General features: G+C 43.7%; 1 protein-coding gene across 1 annotated transcript in view; it reads right to left on the bottom strand.

The window, feature by feature from the left end:
* Positions 1–11,792: 11,792 nt before the first annotated feature.
* LOC147881139 (outer envelope protein) overlaps positions 11,793–27,664 on the bottom strand; it is a 59,899-nt gene continuing 44,027 nt past the window's right edge. Inside the window, exon 4 of the mRNA XM_087369848.1 lies at positions 11,793–12,829. Coding sequence (XP_087225974.1) covers positions 12,644–12,829 — 186 coding nt within the window. The 3' untranslated portion in view covers positions 11,793–12,643. The remainder of the gene's footprint in view (positions 12,830–27,664) is intronic.

Genomic DNA, 27,664 nt, shown 5'->3' with positions numbered 1-27,664 from the left:
TTATGGAATTAAGGAACGGATGCAACCACGAAGTCTAATGACTCAGCGCCGAGCTCTTACTGTGCTCCCATTTTCCTAAAAAGCTAGAGCAATACTGATGCAGCCATGAAGTCTATCACTCCTGCTCATGTCTAAGGTGGGTCGAGCACCGATTGAGTGACAACACAAGCTCTGAGCTCGCTACAATGTACTAATGAATAGTATTTTGAGTGCTACGATGCACTTCGAAAGTATCATTCGTAGGCTATTTGGATACTAGAGCTCTTTGCTACCTCCCAAAGGGTAGTTGGCCTAGATACTCCATGCGTGGAGCATCTAACCCACAAAAAACCTCGGCACTCATGAAAAGAAGCTTGGCAAATAAAGATATCGAACGCAGACAAACCACAGTATCCCGCCAAGATCTACGTAGCTACAATATGCAGCATTGGAAGGTCCCCTGAGTGTTGAGTTTGGCCGAGAAGTGTACAAAGTAACTTTTAACAGTAGTTGTTGGGGAGCGTGATAGATCGACGGAGAGCTTGTCGCTCGATTGTCAGCCGTATGAACAATTTTGTCATTCAAAGGAGCATTTCGATGAAGTTATAGGAATAGCTTTTCAGCTTCGGTGAAGAACTGTGGGTTGTGATCATCGTGCTTACGCTAAGCTACCTCAGTCTAAGGAAATGTAGCTTGTTGCCACCACAACTATCTACCGGAAAAGATCCAACTAGAGAGATCTCAGTCAGATCCAAAGTGTGTAACTCGACTGTGTGAGCTTCGTGTGAGCTTTCTCTAGAGCATCGAATTATAAATAGTAGCTTTTGACTTGAGTATACACAGTTAATAGGCAAAGATGAAAGGACGCGGAACGGGAGGAGGCCATAATGACCTGGTGTTTATCCATGGTCGTGAGTTGGATTGAAGCGAGCCTCATTCGTGTAGTTCGCCATTTTCTCCACGCCACAGTTTGTCTTGAGCCCTATGCAAGAAGATAATATTTTGTCTCACACATTCCGCCCTCATGGTGTGGCTGTAGTCTCGCTTTGTGGAGAGATGATTGGAGGTAAGTAAGAAGGAGGTAGGAGAGGAGTGAAAGGGGTTGGAGGCATTGAGGAGGTGAGGCTCAGATGGAGCAAGAGAGTGTACTGGAGAACATGATGGAGAGAGCCGATGCCATCTTGTACACACAAGAGTTAATGCCAGCCTCCACATGAATTTCCCCACTGTGTACTTCCCATCAAGAAGTATTCATGTCTTGCACATGTACCATTGAACTACCCATAGTTAGGACAGATAAAGAAAAAGTATATATATATAAATGTATATATAAATGATGGAAAAGTTAAACAAGAAAATATAGATTAGTAAGGGAAACTGGGTAGCTAGTAAAAAAACATTTTTTTTAAAAGAAAGAAATTACGGACCAGAGGAGTACATTAAAGGAAAAGATAGAAAAAAGTAGTAGGAAAAACACAAAATTGGGGATAATAAAAAGTAACAAATGAAAGAATAGGCAATTAGTGATAGATAGATAGATAGATAGAGAGAGAGAGAGAGAGAGAGAGAGAGAGAGAGAGAGAGAGAGAGAGAGAGGGGCCAGGGTCTAAACAAGAGAAAGGAAGGTGTAGGAAGTGTGTGTGTGTATGTGTCTAGCCAAAACGAGGGAGGTGTTGGGAGTGTGTGTGTGTGAGTGTGTGTGCGGAGAGAAACATAGGAAGTGTGTGTGTGTGTGTGTGTGTGTGTGTGTGCATCAGAGAGAGAGAGAGAGAGAGAGAGAGCTAGCATGGGGCCAGGGTCTATATATAAAAGAGAGGAAGGTATATGTGTGTGTGTGGTCACTCTTCTTTGTTGCAACCCGTAGAAAAGGTTTGCAATCCCTTGTTGTTTTCTGATAGGTTGGCGTGCAATAGCAGTTTGTCATGTGTAGGGATAAGCATCGGAAATAAATCATTAATTGTTTGTATTATCACTTCCACTTCATTATTTGTGATTATCTTTGGCAAGAAGCATTAAACTATTCATTTTGAAGATGATATCAGTGATGAGGAGATGATCATAGATTGCTAAATATTCTTAAGCTTGTATAGGAAAATCATCATCTCAAAACATTCAACTTCACAAATCTCAAGGAAATAATTCATTCAAATACATAAATGTTGTTCAGTTGATTTCTTGCCAAGGACATAGAAGCAATAACAAGCTTAATTGGCCTTTTAACTTTCTTTCTTTTTGAAAACCTAAATATTCCTATTGTAATATTACGTGTCAATTATGACTTTGTATTTACACAATTTCCAAGCTTTGAGAAGAATGGAATGGGAGTAACAAAAGAGCCACTGTAGCTTGGACAATCGTTAAGCATCGTGCAAAGACCGTGATTGATCAAAAGTCATTCTTTCAAGCAAGAATCATGCCCCCTAATAAGAATTTCTCTTCAATCATCAAAAGATCCTTCCATATTGAACTTGGAGATAGAGATACCATGTTTGGAATTAGCTCCCCTTATCCACTCCTTTTAATACTTCTCTTGTCACAAAATTTATAAATGCTATAATCTATAAAGTCTACATTATCCACATCATGAATGCTTTTTTTCAAAAGAAAAAAATTCTATTAACTATGAAAGAAGCACCAAGAGCAAGCTCATTAGTGGTAAAATGTTGTGGTCAAGGGGCTTCTACCAAGACGGGAGCCTTGGAAGAATTATATTATTCAATTCATTCACTCTTGTTCTCCTTCCATTGGTGGGGATTGGATGGATGGTACCAGGTGAATTTTTACTGGAGCCCAGCTCAGGGCTTCCTCTCCCCTCTTATAGCTACGAGCCTAGAAACTTGGGTTAGCTTCAAAAGTCCTCTTCAGAGAGTTCCCCCTTCTTCTTAGGAAGAGGTTGATAGGCAACCTATCATGTGGAGTGAAAGTATACTTGATGACTATGGAAGACCACTTGGCACTTCTCACTATATGCAGTGGTTTAAATGTGAGAGAGATCCCTCTTCCTTTGTGGGAGCTTGAATGGATTTTAGAAAACTTCCAAATGATTGTAGACTCCAGCTAGTAAGTCACCTCAGAGAATTGAGAAGATTGATGTAACCATACCTTTGGGTTTGTTGTCTCTCATTTGGCCTACTTGGCTTGGGGCCCTTGTGAGGTTTGGTAGCCCACTTCAAGTCAGAAGACTATAATGTCCAGACCGGGATGCCTTGATCTTTGACATTCACTTTGGGAGCAAGTTATCCAAGTCTACAAATGATATCCTTTTGGATGTTGCATTTTATCCTGTCAAGGTTGTACGTCATGTGGAGCAGTGTTTTTGGCTTCACGATGTTATCTAGCCCCTAACTTGGAGCACATTGCCTTGGCGTGCATGGAGGGTTTGTCTCTATGGAGGTGCCCCCATAAAGTATTTTTCAATGAGACCCTGAGGAATGGGAGTGGATTGATGCAAGGCACCAAAGGAATAACCTCCGCTTCTTTTGCTACGTGATCAATAATGCCAAGAAGCTTCAGCTCAACTTTAAGAGGTTGGAAGACCTCTAGAGCTCCTCGTTGGGAGTATTTTCATATTTCTACTGATTTGCTAAAGCCCTTTGGTGAAAGACTTTGGGAATCCCTGATGAATAGAAAAATCACTCTTTTTTTTCTTCTATCCACAAAGGGATTGCAGTGAACCACTGGAGGTCCCCACTTGGAGCAGCATCTTTTTGTCCTTGTTACCCCTCTATTGAGGAGTCTATTTAGCATTGTTTATGGGAGTACAGACAAATGAGGACCATCTAGAAGTGGATAGCTGATGAGCACTTTTCACCCCCTCCCCCCTTCTTCATGTTCTAGAGCTCAGTGGCTTGTCTCTCTATTTTGGGTCTTCATGTGTTGTATGAGAAACATGACCTTCTTGGGCTCTTGGGATTTAACAACTTATAGTTGAGTCATGCTCTCTAGATGATGCTCTCAGCTTTTCTAGAGACTTGGACATGCCTGAGTGGACTACTGGGAGATTTTTATGAGTATTCAACATGGTATATTTAGAGAGCCAAATGCATAGAGTCTTTGGATGACTCCCAAGTCCACCCTTCGCACACTTTGGCTAGTATATCAATAGATACTATACATACTTTGATGGCCATTTGGGTTAGCATCCAAGGTTCGGTTATCCTAGGCAGCTTCTTGTTGGAGGACTATTTTCCTTAGGAATGAAGTGGCTCCCCATTTTGCTAGGAGTCCTCTATAGGTTTGAAGTGGTACTTTCAGTCTCAACCTTAGATTTTCTCTAGCTCTCTTAGATAATCTTTTTGTTTCCATCATGAGATTTTTCTCTTTCACGCTATGCATGCCGAAGACCAAAAGGTATGAGCCAAAGAAAATTTACCCAAATTTGAACAATCACTAGCATCTAGTTTGTGTTCCTGAATAAAAAGAATGACCGTATGTCCCCTAATAACACTTAAATGAAGTTGATTATGAGTCAACTACCTTATGAGGCACACCACCAAGGCCCTACATGTTCCAGCTAACAATCCTCATTGGCGGGAGGGGAAACAACTCCCTTTTGTGTATATCTCCTAGAGTAATGAAGAGGAGAGCAATCCATAGGGAAAATAAGCCCCACACTTGTGGAAGATGATACTAAAAACCACATTATGAAAAGAAGAAGGTACAGAATCTACCTCTCCAAGATCAACTAGGGAAGAGAAAAGGCTCCTTCGAGCCAGGCATGACGCCAGACTGCCTAAAATCCCTACATACAAAGATGAAGAAGAAGCAAGAGCCACACACTTCCCTCGATCAATGAAGGAAGACTAAAGATGTGGGGAGGAGGAGGGATTCTCTTATGGAAGACTAGGACCTGGGAGATGATATGAAGGAATTACACCAATGACCTCGTATAAGGATATGTCTGGGGCATTGTTGGTTGTGAACTAAGCTGGCTTGTGGGCATCACTAGTCACAAAAAAAATCGGCATATTACTAGTCCCAATCGCTATGGACTCTGAGGCAAGAGAAATGCCTAGCAGTTTGGCTTGTACGAGACAAGCAACTAGAGCGATAGGAAGGGGATACACAGCTAGTACCGGACATGTAGAAGGTGCCATATAGACACTCTGTCAAAGACCACACATAAAATTTCTTGAAACTTTTCTTCTTTTTTGGGAAATCTCCAACAAAATGCCTAAAGTTCTTGTGTATCTGACACTATTCCTACTTAGCCACTATCTCAACTCTCTACCTAAACAAAGAGCCATCAAGATGCTGGAGCATGATGTGGTCATTGGAAATATTAGAGGAAAAAACAATGACCCTAACTCTAGGAACCTCATCCATTCTAATCGCCTTTGTTGCAAAAGAGGGTAAACTAGGAGGGTGCATCTCTATGATCAGTCCAAAAGTGCCTCTGATCATGGCTAGGAGTCAATGAGTAGAAGAGAGGGTAGAGGGGGAAGCTAGAGGGAAGCGAGGCTAATGGTGGAAAGGACGTGGAAGTACAGTGAGGGGAGCTTGACGAGGAGGAGTTGCAACCACTGGCCTTTTGTGACTTTGAAAATGTGTCGCCCTAAGGTTTTGCACTACATTTCCTTTGGAAATTCTCATTAAGAAGATGCTGGGTATTAAGGTTACAATGTTAACCACGAGCCCAAGCATGTATTGCAGAATCTCTTGTGTTGCTATCGTTTGTAAGCTCTCCATTATCCAGTCCTTGAATGTTTTCATCTACTTCAGATATGTGCAATACCCAAAGTATCATGAAGGTATTGCACATTTTGAGGTGTTGCAATCTCTAGTGTTCCATTGGCTACTATCTAAAATCAAGAAATTATTGTAGTATGGCAAATTTTGAGAATCTATTGACAAAACAATATGCAAAGATTGTAAAGTTGGAAAAAGGGTTACTTGGAAAGCTTTGAAAGAAAACCCATAGAAATATATGCACAGACAGGATGAGTTAACGTAAGAAACAAGTGTGCTTTCTCCCAAAGCTTGTTGAAGGTGAATCCACATATGTTTGAACTGTTCATCCTCTATGCCACCCATGGCATATGGCATATTTGGAGTGAATTTCTTGAAAAACTAAGGTCACATGTGGACAGACATGGATTTCAAGCAAGCAACATAAATTTCATTAAAGGTGCATCTATTTAGGTGAAGGTTCCGATAAAACATGTGGCAATTAAGGCTATAAAGAGTGTTAGGGCAATAATGTAGGTTTTCCAAGGGGAACATGTAAAATCATAACAACCATAACTAGGATTTGAAGTGTCCAAGTATATTGCCAAAGTTAATGTTTTCAGTTGTTAAGGATTTAATAGAAGAAGGAATTCAAACCAATATAACCATACACAACTCCTTACAAGTTTGGTGGTGCTAATGCAAAGTATGCCAAAATAATGATTTTATTGAAAGGATATAGAAGAACTACCCAGTTCTTTTAATCATAACATTGCCATTATGCTAGTCTCCTATGCCAAGGACACACATAGCAAAACTATATCCAACACAAGAATGCATCATTTCTCTTGCTCGGTACTATGAGGTCAACCAAGTCATATGCGAGGACCTCTACAACTACACACATTCAAGACCTCATTGGCAAAACATCTTTCTCAACCCCTTTCCTCTCTCTCTCTCTCTCTCTCTCTCTCTCTCTCTCCGCCCTTTTCAGTATAGCATTGATACACCATTTCTCCCCCTTGGTACGATGAGGTCAACCATGTCATATGTGAACCTCCTACATCTACACACATTCAGGATGTGGTTGGCACCAAGTGATCTTCTAGTGAAACTCGACTTCTATAGAGATCATTGCTTGCACATTTCCAATAAGGACTTCATTCATCCTCCAGGATATCATCTCCCAACTCATTGAGGATCTCTATTGCCCACCTTCATATTGAGAGCGGGCGGGTTGAGAGAGTAATTTGTACCTTGTGTGATCTAAAGGGGATCGAGTTAGAGGAGCATTTCATCTTCAAGTGGCCAGTGCACTATGAGATCCGAGGCCACTACTATTGTCTCTTTAAAGATAGCTTCAAACTGCTCTCCCACTTCCTCTCCTATCCATATGAGAGCTACTTAGCCGCCTTCATTCATGAGGCAGTTAAATATCAAGAGCACCTACACAGACTACAAAGACATGGAGAGGGGACGCAGGTAGGTCAATTTCAGAGCATGATCATAGAGTTCTTTAAGCCAGATCGCACAGTTCATGGTTCCACTAGTCAAGAAGGTAGAGATCTAGAGCCAGCAACACGACAAACCCAACACAAGGAAGATGCACAAATCATGCTTGAAGACATCCTTCCATGTTTAGGCCTAAGGCGTGACCCGCAAAAGTTACCATGCCTCTTGTTAGACATAGAGCCGCAGCTAGGACACACCGACCCACCCACATAGATAACCATCAACACTCTATCTTTGATCTTCTACTATCATGATCTCCCTTCTAAGGGACCCCTAGTATTGTGTCTTTCATGACCTCCCTTTTAAGGGACCCCCAGTATCTTCTATATATACCAAACCAAACTTGAGATTGGATTTGATTGAACACAATGATGATGATGATGATGATGCTGCTGAATTTAAGATTTTGTAGTACTTGTACCTTCTATGACTATGTGACATTTAGCATCTAACATGGGTGATGATGCCCGTTTCAATAGCTCCACCCTTTTACCTTGTTGTATCTACTTTCTTATAATCTCAAAGATCTATCGATCTTCCAAAGACTTTAATAAAGTTTCTTTCTTTCTTTCTTTCTCTCCATCCCCAATGTTCTCATCTAAGAGGTCTATAACCCTCTCATGTTGAATTTTCTTAAACATGAAACCCCCATATACATATTACTTTCTTTGCATACATGGTACTCAATCTACAAGCTTGTCTTGAAATATGTGCCACCCCATTGATATTATTTATATGAGAATCTTGAATATTAAAAATCCATTTTGTTTAGTATATATTACACTCTTTTAGTAGATTTGTGCAATGTTATCATTGTTATGAACCTTTATAATGCATTGAGTCTTTTTATGCTTTAAGCACTCCTTGGGATGCAACAAGCCTTGGCATGATTAGACTCCTAAGGAGCGAAAAAGATAACATAATTGCAGCGTATGCCATTATTTAAGCATCTACAACCTCTTGTGTAATTTTATTAGATTCAAACTCCCGTTTCACAATGAGTTGATAGGTGATATCATGACAATTTGCCTTTGCAAGGCTTATAAATAATGCTACTCTTTCAAATACTTTCTTTGAGACTTTTGTGAAATGGTGAAAGAATAGGCAAGTGAGATTTTCCAACCACTAAAATTAGTCAAATAATTAATGCCTTCAAAAATTTTGGTGAGAAAGACACTTATCTTACATATACCTTTGTAAGACTAGATATATTCAATCATACAAATTCATTATTTTCTTGATCTAAAGTCCAAATTTCTACAAAAGAGAGAATGAAAGAGAAGAAAATTGAAATAACAAATTTACGAAAACTAAAGGTATACAAGTGCCGAAGCATAAGTAGCTATACTAGGTTTCTAAAGACCTGAGGAGTCTCTTGGGTAAACCTAGTTGTTACTAAAACACGTTAAAAGAATTTAAAATAAAATAAAATAAAATAAACAAGAAATAAAACAACAAAGGAAGACGAAAGGAAGAAGGTGACTAAGTAAAAATAAACAAACAAATCAAGAAACAATTTTTACTTTTTTTTAACATCGATGAAATCTCTCTCATGTATGAATAAAAGAAAGGACAGAATGAATGATTATGTCGTCATCAGTGCCAAAGCATAAGTAGCTATACTAGGTTTCTAAAGACCCGTGGAGTCTCTTGCGTAAACCTAGTTTTACTAAAACACGTCAAAAGAATTTAAAATAAAATAGAATAAACAGGAAATAAAACAATAAAGGAAGAGAAAAGGAAGAAGGTGACTAAGCAAAAATAAACAAACAAATCAAGAAACAATTTTTACTTTTTTTAAACATCAATGAAATCTCTCACATGTATGAATGACAGAAAGGACGGAATGAATGAATTATTTAAAACATAAAAAACAAAAGGGAAACTTACATGTTTGTACCGCTTCCTGCCATGATGCAATATTAAATTCCTTCCTTAGAAAGCACATGCATACTCCATTTAACTCTTTTTTCTAAACTACAAGGAAACAAAGCTGTCAACTACCCACTTTTTATTTCAACGTAATGTTCAATCATTCTAAACATGCATTGCATCGATACACCGTAGATAAGACTTCATATCTAAGATTGTGCATACTTTTTTCAGCCTAAGGTCGATACACAATAGATAAAAGACTTCATATCTTAGAGTATGCATACTTTTCCATTGCTTTTCTTGGATTATACCTCTTGTGTATTACCAAAGTGATCAACGCACTACATTAAGTGATAAAAGATGGCAAGAAAATCTATGGAATTGGAATGAAATGACTCCCATATTTCACCAAATTAAAAATGTTTGACTCAATGTGACACATTTTTATAATGTGTAGATCACTATATTCAGGTTGTTGACATTTATCATGTATCTCAACCTCTAATCCTATGATAGATTGAGAGCGTCTAAGATCTCAAAAAAAACAAGATTGTCCATCCATCTTGCTTGAAGATACACCTAAGGCCCTCTAACATCATGTTAATACGATAATTCCATTTGCATTCGTATTCCATAAAGTTATGTAACAATGTCCATTAGTAAAAATTTAGGAAGCAATGTTCATGGAAAATGTTTTGTGATTGTTATAGAATCTAATTTAGATGAAATCACATATATCAACAAATGACAACACCCACAAGGTTGAAAACCATGAACTCCATGCATGCATGGAGGGGACTAGCTATTAAGACATCCCCACCCAACAATGGTTGTAGACCATAGCATAAACATATGCCCTCATAAAAAAATATCCATGCACCCAAAAACACACTTGAGCATCCATGCACTAAGGTCTTTGTATTGAGTTTTATTGGACACTTATCTTCATTGTGTTAAAAGCTAGCACTATATGAGAAGCTACTAAATAGAAGCCTACATTCTCTTCATTCAAGCTAGAAGTACTTTATGAAGGCTATTTTTACAAAAGTCTCCCCAACAAGCACTTCTAAGCAAAAACGATTATTAAAAATATATATATCATGAATATAGGAACATGCCCAAACTCATCCTCTAAAACACAACACATAGTGCAATTTCAATCTCGTGATGGTCACTCGTTAAGTTTGAAAACCATAAACTCCATCATGCATACTAGGAACTAGTTACTATGCCATCCTAACCAAAGTCATACAAGCCCAACGATGCGTGTAGACCATCAATATAGAACATATACTCTCACACATACAAATATACATACCCACAAATACTTTGAGCATCCAGTTATACAAAGATCTTTGTATTGAGTTTCTTTATGCCTTTGAAGAAGAAGGCAGACTTGGCCGTGACACAGGCTAACATTAAAGGAGAAGACTAATCCAAAAGTAGACCGCATTTTTTTCATTCAAGCTACTACTTGTGAAGACTATAAGATTTTATTTGAGTCTCTCCCAAACTAGCATCTAAGCAACAAAAGGGAAAAAAAAGAAGCTTAAATAATCTAGCTCATAAAACAACGCATCACTTGAGATAGACAGAATTTTGAAAAGGGCAACACACCACTAAACATAGAAAGAATTTACAACAAAATAAATATTGATGTAAATTTTACAAGAAATTTTGCATGTCCCTTGATACAGTGGAAACACATATCTAGATGAATCTAGGAACATGCCCAAACTCAACCTTCTATTCTTTTTGTTTTTTTAAAGCAATTCTAACCTCAAGACAATCACCACAAAGTTGAAACAATAAATTTCATTACAAATGTCATTAGTCTATAGACCACGTCATAAACATGCGCTCCCACACAAACATATGCATGCACCTACACATACTTAAGCGTCCACTGATACAAATATCTTTGTATGGAGTTTCTATTAACACTCTAGAGGGAAAGACTCAATTGTGACATATGTTAGCACTAAAGGACTCTGTATTGAGTTTCTATCAACACTCTCGAGCGGCAGACTTAATCGTGACAAAGGCTAGTACTAAAGGAGAAGACTAATTTAAAACAATCTACATTCTCTTCATTCAACATACAAGTAGTCTTTCTTTATCATCTCTCCCCAACAAGCATTTCCAAGCAAAAAAGCTTAGTAAAGATAGCTAACAGGGCAACCCAGCACTTGACATAGAAAGAATTATAGCAATATCATCAAGCTAAACATGGACACAAACTTCACAAGAAATTTGCATGTTTGCTAGCACCACAAAAGCATATATCTAGATGATCTAGGAAATTCCCAAATTGATCCTCCTTTTTCCATTTTAAAGTACATTCCAACCTCATGATAATTGCCATTAAGGTTGAAAACTAAGACTCCATGCTTCTAGCAAGGACTTGCTACTATGACATCCCCACCGTCATCAACACCTAATGGTGGGTATACACTAGAGCATAAACATATGCTCTCACACATACATATCCACACTTGAGCATCGATTTATACAAAGATCTACATGTCGAAGGTCAAGAGCAAACTCAAACCTGAAAAAGGCTCTTTGCAAGAGCACTCAAACAAATCCATGCTATATGGTTTCGTGTTGATTACCTTTTAAGGGACAAGTATTGAACTTGAAAACCCCTTCAAAAAAAATAGATAAATAAATAATTATTATAAAAACCCTTAATAATAATTTTGGCACTCTTGCTGCTCACCACCAAAACTTATTTTCTGATTTTTGGATAGTATATTTTCATTTTACAAGCATTCTTGAAAGGCTGTCAAGAGGTTAATAGCACTAAACTCCCTTGAATCCCAACTTGATATGTGTTGCCATGAACAAACATGAGAAATCTTATATTACCCTAGACGTTTGAATCGAGCAACACCAAATTCTTCTGGTGTGCTTTCCCAATTCAGCTCTTTGGAAAGTCCTTGAGTTTAATTTTCTCACGCGCGACACTCGGTACACCTATGCTTGGAGATTCTGAGAAATGTCATGGTCTATCTCTGAAAATAAATGTGAAAGCTTGGGGAAATATAATACATGACATGGACTTCATATAGATGTCTCACAAGCTTGTAAAGAGAGATCACATTGAAATTATATTTTCTCAAATGTGAAAGGAAAAAGGAAACAATAAAGACAAAGATAAGGAATCAAACTAGCTATAGAGGCTTGAATCACCTCAAACCTTCCATAAAGAGGAAACGCAAGATGAGGCATCATTCTCTCCTCAAGCCTCCGAGCAATTCCACAGTCAATCAGCTTTGGCTTTTGCTACCTTTGAAGGTGGTGGGTCATCCCTAGTGGATGGGGCGCCTCCTCAGTAGGTGTCGAAAGCTTTTTCCTCCACCACAGGCATGTTCTGTTTCTGTGTCTTCTTGGCAACAAGCACAGCAGTCTTTTTTCCAGGTCTTGTATTGCTCGGTCCTTGATTCTCTACTCAACTTTAGATATATACATGATAGGCAGATCTTTCCAAGCATGTCAAACTGTACATTGCTTTTGCACTACTTGTATTATCAGTTGTTGGTTAGTTTTGGTAGTTGCACTTAACATAACACAAGCTTACATTACTTCCCACATTCAAATTGTAAGTTTAGTTGGGCTCAGACATAGCCCTTAACATCGCATTGCTAGATTGTTTTGCAAAAAACGTTTGCCTCCACTTCACATATGGATATGTTGCCTTGGATAAAAATTTAGCTGGCTTTGAAAAAGAAAGAATTTCATACCAGACACTGTCGTCTGCTTCCCACTCGACTGAGAACATTTCTTCACCAGCCTGCACATGGTAAAAGACTTGGACATTAGCTTACAATCACGGGAGAGTGAAATCACAAGTCCAATAAGAAGAATCACTAATAAAATTGTGACCTAGAATCCTGGCAGTCCAATATTTGTCAAAATGTGTCGCTGGAAACACTTTATATATATAGAAAAATTAGAAAGGTATCCTCACTAATCCACCGAATCCATTAGACATTCATTGTGTTCATGAGTGTTTGAAGCCAGCACTTCAAATGGGGACAGGCAAACATGCATGCACATGCACACATTTTTGTGTCTGTGATTGGCATACACCGCACACACAATGACTGCCTGAGAGGAATAAACCTGTGAAGCCTTAGGGCCAGAAACCACATAAAGAAGATGTGGGCCAGACTTGCAGGAGCTGATGGCAGCTAACAAAATAAAACATGCAAGCCTTAGGGCAAAGATACTATAAACCATGCTAGGGAGATTGGACCGGGCCAAAGAAAAATTAGTAAGAACAAGATCTGCAGGAGGCAGTCATCAGAAAGTGGCAGAGCAAAAGAGCAAGATACATATATATGTACACAAATAAATTGTGTTTCTCAGTTCTGGAGTATAGGGTCATCCTTTCGGCGGACAAAAACTCTTTGACTGGAAAATAACCAAGTACTACAGGAGATGGCATCAAACCACTAGCTTTAGACTTGTGGGCTGTGATTACAACAAGGACAGGAAAAAGGTAAATATCTCATAGTGCAGTTTCAGGCAGGCCCAAAGTCCCCCCCCCCCCCCCCCAATTTGCCCCCGACGGCCCGTCAGCCAATTTTCTCTGCTCCCCCCCGCGTGCGTTCGATTTCCGCTTCCCCCTCCAGCCATTCCACTTCACTTTGCCTCTGCTCAGCCTCCTTTGGCAAGCTCCCCTCGCCCACCCGCTCCCCTCTTGCACACATTGGCAAGGGTGCCCTGTCCCAGCCTTTTTTCCAGCTCCCAAACAGCCACTTTATTCTGAGTTTTCTGCTTCCAAACAGCCCCTTTTTCTCTCAGCTCCTTTTTTCATGATTCTCAGCTCCAAATCACGCTCTTTTTCTCGGAGTTTTTTGCTCTAAAACAGCCCCTTTTTCTCATTGTTCAGTCCCCTTTTTCTGTGCAGTGTGTTCTCAGCTCCAAAACAGCCCCTTTTTCTCTTCTCACTCACAGGTCACATGGCTCTGGATGCATTCTAGAAACATGTAGAGAACGTAGGGAGCTACGAAGGGTCTGGTGGATCCAAAAAATGGAGATGCTTGTATTGTGGAGTGGTCAAATCGGGGAGTGTCACCCACGTGAAGGACCATCTTGCCCATGTGCCAAACAAAGATGTAGGACCATGCCCCCCGTTTTCCCTCAAGATGTTCAGGATAGCCTTGAAGGGTTGAAGTGGAAGCGCTTGGCCATTCCCAAAGAGGAATCCAGATAGCCTTGAAGGGTGGAAGCGGAAGCGCTTGCCCATTCCCAAAGAGGTGGATTCTATGGCATTGGATGAAGCTGAAGCTACTTAAGGTCAAGGAGGGTCAGCAAAGAGGGGCAGAGATGCAGGGTCAAACAGTGGCCATTTGTCCTCCACCTCAGTGAACGGTCATGAGGATCTGCAGGCGCTCCACCCGTGTAGACTCTATCTCTGACATGTCAGGCCCCCAACAAGGAATGCCATACATACCGGACCAAGGAGTCGAAGACAAGCGCCTTGGTCCGAGGGTCCTGGAAGTAGGAGTGGAAGCATTGTCTCTCTAGCTGAGCCAGTGAGGCGTATCCCCTGCTCAGTTTGGCTTGCATCGCTGGTCTCATCGTGAAGATCGGGCCGGAGAAGATGACCCCCAAGTAAGTGTATGAGGATACGATCTCAACTGGTGACCCACCGAAAGTAAAAGTAAATTGCTTCCATTGCATGTTTGCTCGAGAGGTGTTAAAGATCATGACCTTGGTCTTGCCAAGGTTGACCTCCAAATCATGGGATAAACAAAAAGCCTACAGTGCATCCAGCTGTCGCTGGAGCCCCTCGGGTGTGGACGACAAGAGTGCCACGTCATTTGCATAAAGAAGAATCTTGATGATGATCCCCGCTAGTGAGCAACGGGTCCCTCCGAACACCCCCACGAAAGTCTCAAGCTCATCGATGTACAGCCCAAACAGGGTCGGTGATAAGGGACAACCCTGTTTGACCCCTATGGTACTCAAGATCTCATCTGTCCAACCTGCGCCTGTCCAAACTCAGCCTGAGACTCTCTCATACAGTGCCATGACTGCCCAGATGATCTCCTGATCAAATCCCAGTGTCTGTAGGCGTGTGATGAGACGAGCTCAAGGTACTGTGTCAAAGGCTTTGCGGAAATCCACAAAGCAGCAATATACTCTCTCCTTCCGTGATCTGGCCTCCTCAATGACACTCTTGAGTGTGAGTATGTGATCCATAGTCCCATGGTCTCGCCTGAAACTGGCCTGACCCTCTGCTCTGAGCCCTCTCATCTCTGTGAATAGGCTGACCGATGCATCCAATACAGCTACATAGATCTTGAACATCACATGTCCAATCATGATAGTCCTATAGTTACTAGGGTCCATGGGATCCCCTGCCTTCTTGTGGATCGGGGTGATGGTGTTGAGTGTCCAAGTGCAGGGGAAGCCAAGGCAAACAGCGTCATTGAATAGCTTTGCTAGGCTCGGGGCTAACATGTCGATCCCATATGCGATAAACTCAGTGCATAGCCCCTCGTGATCCTTAGCTCGGCCATTGTGCAATTTCAATGTCGCGTCCTTGACTCCCCCTCTCGTGAACAACGTGCAAGTGGTGGGGCGAGGTGTGTGTATGAGATCTGGAGTGGACTGGTGTGGGACATCATAAAGATGGTGTGCATACGTGTGCCAGACTCTCATGTCGATGAGGGGTGATGGAGACCTACGCTCAAGGAATCTCCGCAAAAAATCCTTAGAGTTATTGCTGTACAAGATGTTCAGCAGCTCCTCCTCATTTCGACAAAGAAATGTCTGCTTCTTTCGATGTACGAGACATCAATACTTGCGTACCGTGTCTGGTGTGTTCGAGAGGTGACATCTGGTTTCAAGTCACAGTTGTCGGCGATAAGCCTTGCACTCCGCATCGTACCAGTTGTTGCAGGGTACAGAACCAAGAGGTGGCGGTTTAGTAGACCGTGTGGTGTGGGTAAAGATTTGGAGCGCAGCCTCGTGGAGTGTGTGACTAATCAGGGCAGCACGGTCCTCTATGAGTTGTATGTGATCGATGTAGGTTAGGAGTCTGTTTAGGCGTCCAGAGTAGGCAGGTGAGAGGCTATGATCAAAGTGTATGTCGTGGTAGGTGTCGTGTTTCCTATGTGGTGTGTGTGGTGTAACTAAGCGTGGGGTGGCGATAGTGAAGAATAGGTATGTGTGATCAGCTCCTGGAGGAAGTGGTGCTACAGTGAAGTCGGTGATACATGAAGTGGGTAGGGGATCCCATGATGTAATCTACTACACTAGTATCCCCCCCATGTGGGAAGCAAGTAAAACCACTTGAGGAGGGCCATAGGTCAAGCCTGTTGTAGATGATGAGATCGTGCATCCTGCCCAGATCAAGGAGCGCGTGTCCATATGGTGTAACAGGCCCGTGTCGGTCCGATGAGATCCTGGTCATACCTGCTCTGTCTAGGTCCATGTCTGGTAGCTGTGTCGGTGAGGGATGATGTAGACCTACGCTCAAGGAATCTTTGCCAAAAATCCTTAGAGTTGTTGCTGTACAAGATGTGCAGCAGCTCTTCCTCATTTCGACGAAGAAATGCATGCTTCTTCTGTCGTAAGAGACGTCGGTACTTGCGTACCGTGTCTGGTGTGTTCGGGAGGTGACATCTGGTTTCAAGTCGGAGCTGTCGGCGATAAGCCTTCCACTCCGCATTGTACCAATTGTTGCAGGGTACAGAACCAAGAGGTGGTGGTCTAGTGGATCGCGTGGTGTGGGAAAAGATTTGGAGGGAAGCCTCGTGAAGTGTGCGACTAATCAGGGCAGCACGGTCCTCTATGAGTGGTATGTGATCAATGTAGGTTAGGAGTCTGTTTAGGCATCCAGAGTAGGCCAATGAGAGGCTGTGATCAAAGTGTATGTCGTGGTAGGTGTCGTGCTTCCTATGTGGTGTGTGTGGTGTGGCTAAGCGTGGGGTGGCGATAGTGAAGAATAGGTATGTGTGATCAGCTCCTAGAGGGAGTGGTGCTACGGTGAAGTCGGTGATACATGAAGTGAAGATAGGGGATCCCATGATGTAATCTACTACACTAGTGTCCCCCGGGGGGGGGGAAGCAAGTAAAACCACTTGAGGAGGGCCATAGGTCAAGCCCGTTGTAGATGATGTGATCATGCATCCTGCTCAGATCAAGGAGCACATGTCCATATGGTGTAATAGGGCTGTGTTGATTCGATGAGGTTCTAGTCATACCTACTCCGTCTAGGTCCATGTCTGGTAGCATGATGGAGTCGTCTCGGAGGTCCAAGAGTGGTGCCTGACGCGCCCTCATTTAGAGGTTTTTTTACCTAACCACCGTTAGTAGGTTTGTCACTAAGACAAAACCCCCAATCTTGTAAGCTTTCTTATCCTTTTCTATTCAACTGTGTGTTGCTCTCTTACTTTCTCACTCTTGCTCTCCTGCTCTCACCTCTTTCTCTCGATACCTGCTACCCCCTCCGCTACCCCCTCCCTACCCCCTCCGCTACCCTTCTACTACCCCCTCCGCTACCCCCTCTGCTATCTCCGCTACCCCTGCTTACCCCCTCTGCTACCCCCTCGCCACCCCCTCTGCTACCCCTCCGCTACCCCCTCTGCTACCCCCTCGTTGCTACCCCTCGCTATCCCTCCGTACCCCCTTGCTACCCCCGCTACCTCTCGCTCAGCCCCCACCCCCCCTCGCTTTATTTTTATTATTATTTATTTATTTTATTTTATTTATTATTTATTTTTTTTATATTTTATATTTATTATTATTATTTTTTTCTTCAATAGCTCTGACCTCCTGCAATCCCTTCTTTGCCCGCTGCTGCCTCCCCCATAATGAAGGGAACAGGGGGATGAGGACAGGAGACTAGGCAGGAGACCCTTCGGTCCAAATTTACATACGCGTGGAGATGGGGAAGGGGAACGGTGACAAGGCGAAAACACAAAAGCAACTCAGTATGGAGGACTTCAACAAACGCAACAACCGGAGCGGTTTGACAGTGGACAGCACCGCGGCCCAGAAGAAAGGGATCCACCCAAAGCCCATGCCGCTCACTACATCCTCGACCTCTATGGTCACCACCACTATTTCACCACCATCATCCGCCTCATCATCTACGCCACCTCTCTCCTTCCCCTCTCCTGCATCATCATCACAGGTCTCCTCTCCAGTAGCCTCACCACTGGCCCCAACGGTCACAGCCCCACAGCACTTTCTCCTCATATCACCTCTACCTCTTAGTCAGCCACCCTTCATGACCTCATCCAGCCTCGCTACTCCTACATACCACTCCCCCGTCCAGATCATGTTGGGGAAAAGTACTCAAAACCCACTTGTTAGTCATACATTGGTCATTGCCATGAATTATGCCTATAATTCCAACACCCCCCTGCAATGCCAATGTGATGATGTACAAGGAAACGATCAATCACCAAAAGGAGATAAGTTCAGGGCACTGCGAAATGCCTCAAACTTCTCATGAGGAAGTGCTTTAGTGAATATGTCTGCAACATTGTACATGTAGATCATACTGATCTCCCTTGCATGAAACTTCTCTCTGACATAGTGATAGTGAATCTATTTGCTCACTTGTGAAACTGCAAATTGAATGTCAGGCCAAGTATTGCACAAGTAAATGAGGCATCCAACAGCCTGGCTATAAAGTGTGGCATCAACCGGTTCACCTCCACCATAAATGGTAAGCTTCAGCCCTCGCTCCAGCCATGGCTGTAGGCTTGCAATCTTGCATCTTGAACCGATCCAAAAGCTTCTGCACATACTTGGATTGAGACATAATGATGCCACAACTTTCTTGTATGAACTGGATCCCCCCAAAAAAATGACGCAGGCCCAAATCTGACATGTCAAAAGTAGCTCTCAACTCAACCATGAAATCTGCAATGTTTCCTTCATTGGACCCTATGAGCAACAAATCATCTACATAAAGAATTATGACCAAAATATTCCCCCCATCCTTCTTGATGTAGAGGGCACTCTCAATTGGACTATTATTGAGTCCCTTGCTGGTTAGAAATGCATCAATCTTTGAGTACCAAGCATGTGGAGCCTGTCTCAACCCATACAAAGCTGTATTCAGCTTGTCAACTTTATGTGCATCACTTGATACCTCAAAGCCTGGAGGTTGCTTTACATAAACCTCTTCCAACAAGTCTCTATTAAGAAATGATGTTTTAATATCCAACTGATGTACGTTCCAATCAAAATGTGCAGCCATGGCTATAACTGATCCAATGGTAGTCATCTTGGAAGTAGGAGCAAATGTCTCCTCATAATCAATGCCCTTTTGATGAGCATGGCCTTTGGCAACCAGCCTTGCCTTGTACCTGTTAATGGACCCATCTGGCTTTCTTTTTACTTTGGAAACCCATTTGGTACCTATGGCATGCTTCCCTGGTGGCAAATCCACAAGATTCCAGGTCTGATTTTTATCAATGGACTGCAATTCATCCTCCATGGCTTTCATCCTATCCTTAGCCTCTTCAAAGGAATCAGGCTCCTCTTCATCCAGAATAGTTCTTGCAAAAGCTGAATCAACAAAATGTGTCCCCTCTACATGTCCGGATGCAATGCATGTTCTGCTAGGCAAAGGAGCATCAAGCTTACTCTCCTTGAGAGTTTGGAGCAGCCAATGTGGAGCGGATTTTGCTGCATGTATTTCTGTCCTTTCCTGTCCAACGGCATCTTCCATTGCTTGTGGAGGAACTAAATCAGATTGAGGCTGAATCGGGGCATGTGAATCAAGAGGGACTTGCTGTAAATCCTGATTTTCAGCAGGCATATCAGCTCCAGAACCCAAAGCAATGGGTAATGAACCTTTAAAGGCATCAGTGGAGAATGAAGTAGGTGGCATATCAAATTCAGCATGTGTATGAGCTGAATTTTCAAAAAATATCACATCTCTACTAACAAAGATCTTGCGTGTAGTAGGATCATAGAGCCGATATCCTTTGCTTTCCATGCTATACCCAACAAAATACATTTGAGTGCCTTGTCTTCCAGCTTATGATGCAACTCTTTGGTTCACATGGGCATATGCAACACAACCAAAAACACAGAAATGATTCACTTAAGGCTTCTTTCCATACCAAGCTTCATATGGTGTCATCGTTTCAAAGCCTTCGAGGGAGCACGATTTCAAGACATAATTGGCACACATGAGACCTTCAAGCCAAAATTTGTGAGGCAATTTCTCGCTCGTAAGCATGCATCTATCCATCTCCATGAGAGTGCAATTTTTCCTCTCAGATGAAGGATTCTGTTGAGGAGTAAGCCTCACTGTAAGCTGATGATGAATGCCCTTTTCCAGCAAATAAGCCTTAAATGCATGAGAAATATACTCCCTCCCTTCTATCTGTGGAGAGTGTCTGTACCTTGAGCCATGTCTCATTTTCAGCTTTGGCGACAAAATGTCGAAAATGGAGAAATCAGATTTTGCCTTTAGACAATACACCCAAGTAAATCTTGAATAGTCATCAATAAAGGTGACAATTCACATGTACGAGACCCGAGGGGGTGACTCCAAAGGAGGTAAAGCATCAACCATTTGAAACTTTTGAAGTGTCATCAAACTGCCAAAATTCATATGCCCATATCTAGCATGCCATAACTCCACATTCTGCATAGCAACAGTGGGAATAGAAACTGCAAGCGCATAATCTGGTCTTCTCTCAAAAACATCAAGCTGAAAAAGACCATGAAATAGTGTACCAGATAGTCTCAAGGCATAATCATCTTCTCTGTCTCGAACTGCACACTTGTCATCCTCAAAGACAACCTGAAATCCTCACTTATTAAGAGAGAACACTGAAAGCAATTCCAGGTACATAAAGCACATCATGAATTCTGAAATTTGTGCCATCTGTGGCTATAAGCACAATCTCACCAATACCACGAACTGAATAAGAAGAATCATTTGCACAAGACACCATTTTTCCAGCAGATCGTGGATGTAGAGAATCAAACAAACACTTCCTGGGAGGGGCACCACTATCAAAATACCAATTATTCAATGTCTCATTGACATTGAAAGTGCGTCCATCCTTAGAAGGGTCATAACTGCACGTCAAAAAAGCATAATCGTCCTCGTCAAAGGTGGCTGTCACATCAGGGACAGCCATACTACTATCATGACTACAAGTCAAAAAGGCATATTCCTCTTCTACTAAATTGGTTGTAGCATCACCTTCATGTGCATGAGAGGCTGATGTATCTGAGACAACCATACCAGAATCTTTCTTCTTCTCCTTGGCAAGCCTTTTCCTGCATTCATCAATGTAATGACCGGGCTTTTTGCAGTAATGACATCTCCTCTTTTTCCGCTTCTCTGCATCACTCTTAGCCTTTTGTGAAGGCTTTCCAGAACCAGCCTTAGACTGATTTGCACGCTGATTTGTATGATGCTTCCCTTTTGCCCTTGGCTTGAACTTGGAAAACATGGCCTGTTCAAGTGCATGTGTGGCCATATTGTTCCGTGTCTGCTCTTCTTGCAACAAAAGCCCTATCAATTCATGAAAGGTTAGAGGGTTGCCACCCCCCCCTCAAAGACAAGTTCAATAGGTGTGAAAACCAAGATAAGACTCGGGAAGACAATTCAAAGTGGTAGTAACCATCTCTGAATTTGGAATGATCTTGCTCTCGCAAATCTTGAAGTTTGGTGAGGTACTCAGACATAGAGTCACCCTCATCCATATAAGTATGAGTCAACTCTCTCGTCAGGGCACTGTTGCTGCTCCATCGCCATCACCATCGCAATCGCTTCAAGCTCAAGCTCAAGCTCAAGCTCGGACGAGGAGGAGCTGCTCCCACTGCCCCCCCTTAGCCTTCTCTTCCTTCTCGCAGCCCCCCACGCCTCCCTCCTGCCATCTCCTTCTCCCCGACTCCTCTCCCGCCTTTGCTGCCCCTCCTCCCCCACTTCTTCCCCCGCCATTGCTCCCCTCCGTCCGCGCCTCCTACCCCGCCTCCACCTCTGCTGCCCCCCTCCACTAACCATGCCTCCTCCGCCTCTTCTGCCCCCTCCGCCGTTGCTACCACCGCCCCTCCTTCTCGCCCCCCATTGCTATCTCCGCCCGCGCCTCCCCCCACTTCCCCTCCCCCACTTCTCTCCCGCCTCCCTTCTCCGCCACCTCCTTCCCGCCTTCTCCGCCCCCCCCTCACCTCATCTCCTCCTCTCCGCCTCATCCCGCCCCCCCTCTTCGCCTCCTTCCGTCCGGTTCTCCCTCTTCTTTCTTTGCAACGGGAGCATGTGTTTGTTTGGAGGAGGAAATTCTTGGTGGTGACCTTTGGTATGGCCAGAGGGGCTCTATGGCAGCGCCCTCGAATCCCACAGCCATTAAGGTCCTTCTTTCTCCACCCGACCAGCAAGTAGTTCAGTTCCTCTAGGACAAGGCGATCGTGGGCAGAATTGTGGGCCTCACACCCACAAGAAGACAAGTGCGAGAGTGTATCCAAGTGAGCTTGGCACTAGAGGACCACATTTAGGAGGTCACCATCTATGGAGAAGGTGTCTTCCTCATCCAGTTGAGCTCCCCCGACACTTGTGGAGCAGAGCCCCATCCTCCTTGGCCCGCATTTGGTATACCTCTTACCTTGGTACCATGGCTTTATAGCGGAGGACATGACACACCATGTTTTCCGTTTTACGATCACGCCGCGCTTCCCAGGGCTCCCAAACGAATATAGAGCCATCCTCCCCTCCATTGGTCGAGCACTTGGCATTGTGCTGGAGTCTCCGCCAAATTCGGCCACATCAGTTGTAGCAGATGACAGGGTCCCCATAATTAGACTGGTGGTTGAAAGCCCAAAGTCCCTCCTAGAGTTGATCCTCCTAGAGACCCTTGAAGGGGGTACACTTCGCCAGCGAGTGGAGATTCCTGGCTTACCAGGCCAGTGTCTTCGTTGCAGACAAATGGGTCACCTAGCCAGAGATTGCCCCCATGGCCAAGGCGACGCTCCTCCCCCCCCACCCCCGCAGAGCAGGCAGAGTCAACAGGTCAGAGCCTAGCAACCCCCCAGACAAGAGCAGTAGGAGTCTCAGACCCCGCAGGTGACCCCTTCAGAAGGGGACTGGACCCAGGTTAAAAAGAAAAAGAAACCAAGCAAATAGGCTTGAAAGCGCCGCAAGCAGAGGGCTATGCTCAGCCTCGAATAGAGAGGAGTTTGAGCGTCGGACCCTTGTTTGGCACCCAGAGATCAGGGATCAGGATGGGCGTATGCTTGGACAACGAACTCACATTGGTTGGGCATAGTGGCACAGTAGACCGGCCGGCTCCTTTGGCAGGGGAGCAAATTACCCATGGAGGCAGAGGCGAGGCTTCGCGCCTTAGCGTTTGCCCGGGTAGTGCAGCGGCGGATGAGAGAGATCGACCTAGCCATCCCCGAGTCCTGGTGGGAGAGACTTCGCGTGGACATTAGACGGTTGGTTCAGTTTTCTCAAACTGGTGTCCCCTTGAGGATTATGATGCAGTGAGGCAGCACGCAACCTGGTTTTTTTCATGTAGGGCCTGTAGGCCTACTCAAGGCACTCACTGAGAGAGACCCAGGAGTTTGGATGGGATTCATTGGTAGATGATCAGAGTGGTGGGGCGTTTGGGGAAATGGCACATTGATCCTCCCAATATCCCAGAGCAGGATGCCCCTAGATGGCGCCTCTAGCTTTGGGAGGGTAGGCCCTTGAGGGAGGTCCAGTGGGATCCGGCAGAGTGGTTCTGGTCCTCCAAGGGCGGCCTTGCCGAGTAGGTGGACGAGGTGCCCTTCTTTTCCTACACCACACGGATTGGCAGGAGGGTTCAGATGGACTCTTCGATTTGGACCCCTTCGAGGGAGAGGCATTGGGTGGCCCAAAGAGTGCCACAAGAGGTCCGTTCCAGGTTTTGGATGCGGTTATGGTCTAGTTTGCGACCGAGGAAGATCTCCTACTTCTTCTGGGTGGCCGCCCACAGAGGCTTGCGTATCGGCCCGTGGTTGAAGCAGATGCGGGTGCAGGGGTAGTGTCATTGTTGCTCTACTAGTTTTCTGGAGAAGATCCCTCACTGTCTCTGGAGCTGTCGTAGCACAACGAGGATTTGGATAGGAGCCCTCAAGATTATGACCAATATGCAGAGCCTTCAGAGGGACTACACATGGGGGATGGTGGCCCTGGTTGACTGAGGGAGGACATGCATACCAGATTAATGAGGTCTCCCCAGCTTACCGGATACAGGGTTGGAGAATTCAGAGGATAGAGCTCCATGAGGCGGTCCCTCCTGATATGCTCGTTCCTCATTCTCCTCCGGAGGACAACGTATGGGAGGTAGTAGCCAGTATCACGGCATGGAACATTTGGGTTGCTCGCTACAATCTGGTGGTTCCACCCTCGGCTACCTTGGTTACCATCTGGCAAGATATCATCTACACCATCCGCTCCACCAAAAAGCGTGGGACCCCAGGCTCTAGTGCAATTGTCGCGAGACGCGCTCGATTCTACAAGGCTTGGCTTGCAAGAGTTCTTTACATATTCACTCCTCGAAGGATTTGCTGGTTGTATAGTCCCCCCACCTGGCTGTTAGCCCCAGTACCAAAGATCCCCTAGGTAGTGAGCTAGGTTTCTCTGGAATAGACCGGTTTTCTTTCACCTTTTTCCAGTTTTTTCCATACTCAACACCTTCGGGGCTGCTGTTTTGTATTAAGTCTTTCAAGCATTAATAGAAGGTTCTTTTCTTTGCCAAAAAAAAAAAACTCTCTTTAGGAATGAAACTCTTGCATCATTGCGGGCTGCAAATATCCTCTCAGGAATATCCCAAGGTGCCTTAGAGGTCTTGCATGACCGAATTTGCGGAATAATAAACCTCTTAACAGAAAGAGAAATCACAGATAGTGCTTGTGCATCACAAGAATCCCATCTCTTCTGCTCTTGTGTGGGAGCAACGACTGCAACAACTACACCTATTGCTTGTCCTCTACCTCTTCCTCCATGTTGTTGAGGAGGAGTGGCAAGTGCAACCACATTCTCTGATCTTCTCTCATCCCTAGTGACATAATCCCACAAATGTTTGCCAACTAAAAGATTGTGTACCATTAAACTCCATAAAGAGTAATTGGTACCATCCAACTTATCCTCCTGTTTGAGGACACCAAAAACATCATTGGGATTATTTTGGACCATGAATGCCAAATAAATTGCAGGAAATACTAACAATTAACTTCCCTTCCTGGGAGTAGAGATGCACAACACAAATCCCTTCCGGGATATAGATGCAAACTGCAAAGAAATATCTGCCCACCACTAATAACTTGGTGTCTCAGCCAATCAGAGGCTAAAAAATTCAACAGCCCAAAAGCATAAACCCCAACACAAACTCTGCCAAATCTACCTGCAAAACACTTGCAAAGTGGCCAAAAGCCCCAAATCCTGCAAAATGGGTGTCCAAGATCAAAAGCCCCAATTTACAGCGCGAAATTGACCCAAAATTGGGGCAAATCCAAGAAGAGCCCCAAACCCTGCAAGCAGAACCAAAAGCCCCAATCTGCTTGCAAAGAGATCTGCTCCACCTGCTATGTAATCAAATGTACGGAATCGGTGCAGAATTCGTACAATGTATGGATTGACATGGAGGTACGTGTACGGACGGACTGTGGTAATGTATTGAATGCTGCTCACGGAGCAGTACGGCTGCTGTACGGACAGATGTACAGCACTGTATGGACGAATGTACGGCTCTGTGTGGCAGGTCAGCGAATTAGTATGACAGCTGACGAATCTATGTACGGGGTACATACAACCAGTTGTATGGTGCAGTAGAAGTACGGATGTACGATGCAGGGGCTGTATGGGATGTATGATGCATGAACTGTACGGACGGTGTGGGCTGGCAGAAGCAGTACGGAACTGCGTGTACGGGCAGGCTGGAGATGTACGGCCGGGAGGTCATGCATGGCAAGTGAAAGCTGTACGGACGACAATTCAGAGATGTGCAGTACGGAACTGCCCATACAGATGTACGGCAGGCTGCGTAGTAGGCTGTACGGCTGATGAGTAGGATGGCGAGCAGCTACACCATTGTCCAGCTCTGATCCCAAATGTAAGAACGGAGAGAGGAAGAGGTGAGAGCAGGAGAGCAAGAGTGAGAGAGCAAGAGAGAAACACACAATTGAATAGAATAGGATAAGAAAGCTTACAAGATTGGGGGTTTTGTCTTAGTGACAAAACCTAACCAACCCACTAACTGTGGTTAGGGAAAAACCCTCTAAATAAGGGAAAAGTGCACTTAACCCACTTATTAGTCATACATTGGTCACTGCCATGAATTATGTCTATAATTCCAACATAATTCTCCCTTGGTTTTGCCGAAAGTGGCACAGTACACTGCAAAAGAAATGTCCAGTCTAGTGTTAGTCAGATAAAGCCAACTGCCCAATAACTATTCATACTTGCAGTCCTCCATCTAGAATCGCTTCAGAATCTCACCGCAATACTTCTCATGGGATATGAAGATGCTATGCTCTTTATATCGCAAGGAAGTCCCACTTCTATCATCCTGAATTCCTTCATCAAGAGCCCCTTGACAAGCAGGATCTTCTCCTTGTGATCATCTATAAGAATCAAATCCTCAACGTACAAGATTACAATTAACCTCTTGTCCCCCTGTAAAAATTTTGCATCTAATAGACTTTGACACAATCCCATTTTATTGAATAAGGCATCGTTGCACTACTACCATGCTCTGGGGTCTATTTCAGCCTGTACATATCTTTCTTTAGTTTGCACACCTGTGTACCTGTACCTTGAACATAAAATCCCTCTGGCTAATCTATATGGAGACTTATTCCTCCAGGTTGCCATTACAAACATAGACTTTGATGTCCATCTGAAAAATGCACCACCCAAAATGGACAGCCAAGGCTATGATTGTTTGTATGGTTGTCATCCGTCCTATCGGGACAACCATCCCTCCTTTAAAACAAAATAATTTTGTCCTCAAAATTGCAAGTGATGGGCCCCTTGCTATAAAGAGGACATACACCATCATGCATACCACCAGGGTCAAAAGGAAATGTAATATAAGACTGTGTTTTGGCACCTCCGGGGTCATGTGGGTGGTAATCCCTCCTACCACGATCATCATTAGGAAACTCCATAATCACATAAGTTCCGGCTGTCCCCATGTTTTTTGTTCTGCACACCACATTGTGCTTTGCTGTCCACTTTTCTCCACATGGAAAGCATTGATTGCTTTGCCGTATACCCTCAATGGTAGCTTCCATGAGCGCTTCAATGAGCTGTCTTTGCATAGCATCTCTGGTTATGCTGTCCTTGCCAAATGTCAAAGAACTGAAAATCATCTTCATTATAGCTGTATTTGGACTCAAACAGCTCCACAAGCTTCTTCAATACCCCAACATGCCATGGATCTAGAATTCTGACAACACAGGGCTCCAATATTTGGATGCTAGTAGCATACATGTCTTTCAGATGGCTTCCAGGTGCATCTAGCCTGCGAACAGCCAGATAATCTGAGAGATACGAATTAGGCCTGCTAGGAGTCATGTAGGCATGGTCCCATAAACTTTCCTTGTCACTGGAGACACCAAAGTCCAACCCCCAGACAACACAATAATCAAACACATTGTTTGAACC

This window comes from Dipteris shenzhenensis, chromosome 31, assembly GCF_047967505.1.
Source record: "Dipteris shenzhenensis isolate YYH24624 ecotype China chromosome 31, Dip_SZ_1.0, whole genome shotgun sequence".
Taxonomy (NCBI): domain Eukaryota; kingdom Viridiplantae; phylum Streptophyta; class Polypodiopsida; order Gleicheniales; family Dipteridaceae; genus Dipteris; species Dipteris shenzhenensis.
Note: the sequence above shows the minus strand (reverse complement) of the source record. Positions and strands in the feature narration are given on the sequence as shown.